Raw genomic sequence first — 6493 nt, forward strand, 5'->3', positions numbered from 1 at the left:
CGGTGGCGGCGGCGGCGGTGCCACGACGTCGTCCTCGGGCACGGCGGCGGCGTCCGGGACCGCGGCCACGTCCGGCACGGCCTGCACCTCCTCCTCGAGCGCCGGCATCACCACCACGTCGTCGTCCTGGGTGGCGGCCTCGGCCTCATCGGCGGCGGCCTCGTCCGCGGCGAAGCACAACAGCAGCAGCACGGCGAGCAGGGTCGCGGAGGCCATCCTGTCACAGCCACACGCTCGAGTTGCGGCTCGTCACGAAGACGACGATGGCGTACGTCACGAGGAACAGGAACATGAGGAAGAGGTGGAAGCGCTCGAGGCGCGGCAGCGCCGCGGCCATCGTGGGAACTAACTCAAATGGTGACGGCGTAGGACGCGAAGAGGCGCGCCGCCAGCACGGCGTAGAACAGCACCACCACACAGGTCGTGGCGAACAGCAGCGAGCGCAGCGACACGTTGCACATCGTGGAGGCCCTGACCTCACCCCACCCTATCGGCGCCCTTGCGGTGGCGTGCAGGTACAGCCGCCGCAGACAGTGTGGCGCCTCAAGAGCCTGCCGGGGGACACCGGCTCGGCGGGGAGCTCAGGCGGGTGCGGCGCGGCGGTCAGCGGACGCACTCCTAGGCACTGCGAAGCGCGGTCGCCCAACCAACTGGGTTGAACTGGGTTCAGGTGCGGCCGGACCCGCACCGCGGTGGCGCGGCCTGGGCCGTGGCCTGGGCCTGGGCCTGGGCCTGGGCCCTGCTCGGACTGTCCTGTAATCCGGGAAGCCCCACGACTCGCGCTGTCAATACACTCTGACCCTTGCGGCCCCAGCCGGCTGCAGCCCCAGGCCCTTGCGGTGGAGGAGGACGGGTCGAAGGGAGCGCTCATCTCGGCGGCCGGGGCGGCCAGGACGGCCAGGATGCAATATGCAGGGCTTTGTTCACGACCCGGCTCCTCCCGGCTTTCCCACTGTCCAGCAAGACTCGGTGGCTGGACCAAGCAGCGCGTTCGAGTTTCATTCGTCGACAGGCAACGCTATAGTGGTGAAAGACTGTGTTTTCGGGACAGGCAAAGTAACGCACGCACGCTTCTTTAATTAATTTAGCTTCAGCCAGTGGACAAGCCGCTGAAATCCTCCTGAGTACGCCTTGCGTAACGCCCTATACTCTGACCAGAAAACGAAGAGCCCACCTCACGTCAGGCTACCTGAAATGCAAGCGACGGCGGAGATGGGGGCCATAAAGTCGCGGAAAGGGTGAGGGCCCTTCGTTGCTAATGGCCAAGTTTTCGACCCCCCCACGGAACGGGACGGGAACGATATGCAGGCCCAATCACTGGTTTCCCTGAAATGCAAGGCGCGGCGGAACGGGGGTCAACCGGCGGGGGGATTTTAGAAACGCCGGATCTTTTTGCGTCCTCTGCGGGTTAGGCCGGGACTGGCCCAAATTTGTCGGCCGGTCACCCAATCGCGACTCGGTGTGGGGATTTCGGGAACGATATGCTTGGAAAGGGTGCCGAACAACGCGTCCGGGGGCAACGGCTGGGGGCAAAAAAAGCGGGCCGCACATTTAGAGCCTCCCGATTTTCGGTCCACTGCGGGCAATTTGATCGTGGCACTGCGAACACGGCCGCGGGCTTGCTCGGCTGTAACCAACTTTGGCGGTGTCAAGGGGTGTCGCTAGGAAGGGCGGACGTACCCCTGGTGCCGCGGCCGAGGCCGACGCTGGAGCACAGGGTTCACCAATGTTTTTCGGGCCACTGCATTCCCCTTTCGCTAACGGGGGACATTTGCCCACGGAACCGCGGAAGCCGGTTGGCCAACTGCAGGGGGTGTCAGGGCCGTCCGCACCAGAGAGGGGTGCGAACCTCCCCCTCCGCCGCCCCCGCCGGCCCCCCACCGATGCCCCGCCGGCAATGGACGCAATATTGCGCGTTTCAAACCAATTTTTTTTTTTCCCCCCGGCAGACGTGATTCCTTTTCAAAACATTTCGGGGGGAGAGACCTTCCGGATGAACCCGTTTGGAAGCCGTGTTGGCGCATGAGCTCGCGAGCGTGTCGTATCAGGCGCCGCCCACACCAGTGCACTGGCTGCCTGCGCCAAGCCTCCCCCCCCCCCCCCCCCCCGACTTTGCAACCCCACCACCGTATGCCTCAGCAGCGTCCTGGCGTGGTAATGGTAGGCAAATACTTTCTGTTTGAGAAAAGAAAAAAGTTTTTTATTTACATTCTCACACCCGGCAGAGCGTCAGATTGTTTTCAAATGCATTTCCGGGGGCTTGACGACGACCTCCAGGATGAAGGCTGCGGTCGATATGGCAAGGCCGTACAGGAGGATGGCGAATGCACTCCACAGCTGCGACACTTTGAGCACCTAGAGACCAGAAAATGGTTTTACGGCGATTGTTTGAAATTTTTCAGTGTGGCTTCGCGGAAAAGCTCTGACCTGCGGGCCGTCCCGATTGATGGTGTCGATGAAAAGGGACCGGACGGCGGCCCTGCCCTTCCGCCGCACCACGAGGCGCTGCCAGTATTCTATCAGGCCAGCTTCCTGGCAGGGAAAAACAATTAGATACCGGCTGCACCGAGTCACAGTGGGCCAGAAGACCATCACTGGAGGCAGCCAAAACTCTAGACGCGTTTTGAGCTGCAGAGTCGCTTGACAGGACTCGAATCGTTCGGAGAGCAATCCATTGGTGGGGTCACACGTTCGGTTCGAGTCCCATTTAGCGACGCGAGCTCAAAACACGTCTAGAATTTCGGCTGCCTCCACTGATGGTCTTCTGGGCCACTGTACGAGTTGTTGCAACATGTGGCTCACCCTGATCCTCTCGATGGCCCTGCTGAAGGGCTCCAGGAGGGGCGAGTTCTTGGCCACGGCGATGGCGACGGGGTACTGCGCCAGGCACGACCTCATGAGCCTCATCTTGCCCAGCGTCTCCGCGCCGAGGTTGCCGCCGACCCAGAAGAAGTAGAACGAGTCCATCTTCTGTCCGTGCACCACGAACCTGCCCGAGGCCACCGTCGGCTCCCAGGACTGCGGGTCCACCAGCCGCATCCCGTCGGCCAGCCTTTTCTCGGATGCGTTCTGCAAGACGTCCCCGACGGAGTCTAGTTTGGTGTGTCACAAAGAGGCTTCGGGGGTAACCGAGGAAAAACCACCTCCAAGTTCAACATGACGTGGAAGTTGGGGACGTAGGTGGAGGCCCACGTCAGGCCGTGGTCCACGATCTCCTTGGCGGAGTTGATGGGTGGCTCGAATGACAGCATGGTGAGGTGCGCGATGAGCCCCGAGGAGAAGGCCGTGGTCATGAGCACCGAGTACACGACCCACCAGGTGATGAGGTGGCGCTGAGGGCCGAGGGATGCCTTGGACGGCGGCACGTACGCCACCAGGGCCAGGCCCAGCAGCACCAGGAAGCTGTCCAGCAGCGAGCCGAAGCCTGCAGCACCGCCACGCACAGCGCGCCAGAAGACCGGTGGAGGCGGTCAAAACCCCGGACGCGTTTTGAGCTCCGGAGTCGCTAAATGACACTCGAACCGAACGTGTGACCCCATCAATGGGTTGCTCTCCCGACGAGGAATCGATTGGTGGGGTCACAGGCCCCGTTCGAGTGCCACTTAGCGACTCTAGAGTTCAAAACGCGTTTAAGTCGCAAAAAGTCGCGTCGCCTGACCCTCAAAACGCAGGGCACCTCACCTCCGGCCGTGACGGCGCCCACGCGCCTCGCCGTGCGGTCCAGCAGGCGGGCGGCCACGGTCACCACCACGATGGACAGCAGCCAGGCCGACCAGACCAGCTTGTCCAGCGGCTGGAACACGGCGTCGGCCGTGCTGCCCAGGATGTGCGGCCGTGGCACCATGAACGTCAGGCAGGATATCTGCGGCACGGCAAACACTCAGATGGCCGGCTCGCGTGCGCAGAGCCATCGACCCGCCAAATGGTGTGGATTAACAGGGCCTAGTTGGCGACGGAGGGTGGGCACAGTGACACCGGGCCCGGTTGATGAAGTTTGCAAGTCGTCTGTTTAGTTCGATCTCTCGAAAATCAAACCCCATCGCATGACGTTGACCGCTCACCCGGGTGGGCGTGGTAAAGTCCACGACGCGCGACTGGTCCAGCTGCACCCACACGTTGAGGCTGAGGTCCGCGTCGCCCTTGGCCACCGCACCCAGAGTGCCGCCCCTCCACGACGAGTTGCCATCCGGCTTGCCGAAGTGGTCCCTGCTGTCCAGATGCACCACGGCCCACGTGAAGTTGAGGTGCTCGGCGATCATCTCCAGCACGGCCCACTCCGTGCCGTACACGTTCGCTGCCAAGTACAAATTTGTTTGGAGTCCTCGACGCGTGCCGGAGTTTTCCTCGTTGTCGAGGACTCACTCAGATTTCTCGGGTCCTCGATGTAAACAAGCGGAGGCTGGTGGAAAGCCGCGACCTTGAGAGTGCGACCGCGGAAGTCGTGGTTGGTGCTCTCCTCCCGGAGTGCCGGCAGGTCGCTCCTGATTGGCTGCCACAGTCGCGGGCGGCGATAGGCCGCCGTGAGCCGCCAGCACTGCCTCGAGGGCCACAGCAGCAGCACGGCGTCCGCGCCGCCCAGGTCCTGTCAACCACTACGGGGATTCAGAAAACATTGAAAAAGAAGCGAGAGGAAGAGGCAATTTTTAAAAGCGCGCAGACTCGCCTGAATCCCATTACTGGGCGACAGGGCTGCGTCGTCCGTGGTCCCCGTCACGCTCCCCGTCACGAGCAACACGCTCTGTGACGAGGTAAGCCCCGCGTGCCTGCCGCGTGATGACGTAATCTGGCCGCCAACCACGGCGGCAGCCTCGGCCGCCTCCTGGTAGGCCTCGGCCAGAACGAGGATGCCACCGCATTTCAGATCCGCAGAGCCGCAATCACTGGGGCCCTGCGCACGGGACGGAGTCAAAGTTAGCGCGCATGGAGGGCCTAGCAGCGTGCCAGCAGGCCATCCTGTGCTTATAATAAGGTGCTTATAATTTCCCCCGTTACAATTTCTCTACGATTTTCAAAGAATTTGTTTGCAGTGTAGCCAAACCGAGGACAATAATAAGAACGCTTTGCTGTTTCCCACGCAATGCCAGGAAAGGTTTTGCGCTTGGCTGGGCAGCGTATTGACTTATCGCTCACCTCTCCGGTTCCCGTTGGCAGATTACAACGGGAAGGACGGACGCCTCCACCAATCTGGCTAATGGCGCTCCCGGGAACGTCAAGTAGATGACGAAAATGCACTTGTGCCTGGGCTTGAAAGCAATGTGCAAGGCTTCCTCCAACTCCCTCTGCCTGTCGCTTTGGCCCTGCGGCACGGCCTCGAACAGGGTCTTCGTGTGTCGCGGACGACCCTTTTCGATTCTCCCTCATGGTGAAGCCTCTATTTTGGCCGCCACACTGCTCTTCGTGCCCCACGAGCTGTCCCACTGCGAATACCAGCGCCTTCAAAGCAGTACAGAAAAGAAGGTTAGAATCGCAAGGGGCATGCTTTTAGTGATTTTACTTTGAAACGTTTGTCATCGCTGTGATCATGCATGTTAACCATTTATCGAAACAATAAAAGAGTTTTTATTGACATGTCACTGCGTCAATATGTGGGAAATTCGCAACAACTTTTTTTCCCTGATGTAAGGGAACGCTACGCCCTTTCCCGCTTTGGGTCTTCCTGAACTACTGCCGAAGTCGCGGACTCGGAGGCGACTCCGTGAAAGGGGCTCCACAAAGGAGTTCGTTAGGGGGGACGCAGCGTGAATGGCAATGCAGCCGATCAGCAGACTGAGGGTCGCCCTGTCCCTCACGCACTCGCGGCCCGTGGCGTCGAGGTGCGACAGAGACGAGACGACGCTTGGAAGTCGCTCGGCAGGCGGGTATTGGCGAATCCCGGTCGTGTGGGCGTCCTGATACAGACGAGTCTTACCACCGCCAGCGCGCCTTTGAAGCCGACATGGCCCATCTCAAGGCACGGACAGCGTCCATGCCGCCAGGACGCGTCCACGGAGCAGTGCCACACCACTGCGGAAGAAAAGGCGCTCTCCAAAGGAAACGAAACATCAGCACCACACGAGGGATTCTTCGTGGCGGTGGAACCGTTAAGACGAAACACGAACGGGAAAGAAAGGAGGCTCCGCGGAAGACTTACGTGCGACGAGGTGGGCCCGAGCCGCGGCGGCAGGCAGCCATTCTTTCCGACGCAGTGAAACGCACCTCGGCCGCAGCGGCCTCCAAGTGAGGCAAAAGACCGTGCTCGCAGTGCTCGCCTGACCACACCGCATTAGCGGCCCACCGCTCGCCGTCCCAGCAGGGCCGCGGGGCCCCGCCGCCCTCTGGAGTCCCCCCCCCCCAGAATGCCCCACCAGGGCCCACCAGGGCCCACCAGGGTGCCGCCTCGGTGGCCGTTTGGCCACGCAAGCGTAAGAGCGTCCGGTTGTGTTTGCTGCACACCACACCCGCGTCATGTAGCGACCCTTGGTGGTCTCGGGACTAATAGTCCATTATGAGCAGC

General features: G+C 61.5%; 1 protein-coding gene and 1 long non-coding RNA gene across 2 annotated transcripts; both read right to left on the bottom strand.

The window, feature by feature from the left end:
• Window positions 1-2217: 2217 nt before the first annotated feature.
• On the bottom strand, window positions 2218-4585 carry LOC117652191 (glutamate receptor). The gene is made up of 7 exons (XM_034396921.1): window positions 4363-4585; window positions 4062-4294; window positions 3682-3862; window positions 3144-3424; window positions 2803-3069; window positions 2428-2532; window positions 2218-2355 (listed from the first exon to the last, which is right to left on the bottom strand). Exons 2-7 carry the CDS (start codon window positions 4257-4259, stop codon window positions 2230-2232), a joined length of 1158 nt encoding a protein of 385 aa, XP_034252812.1. The 5' UTR covers window positions 4260-4294; window positions 4363-4585; the 3' UTR covers window positions 2218-2229.
• Window positions 4586-4668: 83 nt separating this feature from the next.
• LOC117652192 lies at window positions 4669-6270 on the bottom strand. Its single transcript, XR_004588142.1, has 4 exons — window positions 6131-6270; window positions 5909-6003; window positions 5131-5433; window positions 4669-4888 (listed from the first exon to the last, which is right to left on the bottom strand). It is a non-coding gene; the product is annotated as an uncharacterized LOC117652192 (long non-coding RNA).
• Window positions 6271-6493: the final 223 nt, after the last annotated feature.

The sequence above is a fragment of the Thrips palmi genome, unplaced genomic scaffold (genome assembly GCF_012932325.1).
Source record: "Thrips palmi isolate BJ-2018 unplaced genomic scaffold, TpBJ-2018v1 HiC_scaffold_7, whole genome shotgun sequence".
NCBI lineage: Eukaryota > Metazoa > Arthropoda > Insecta > Thysanoptera > Thripidae > Thrips > Thrips palmi.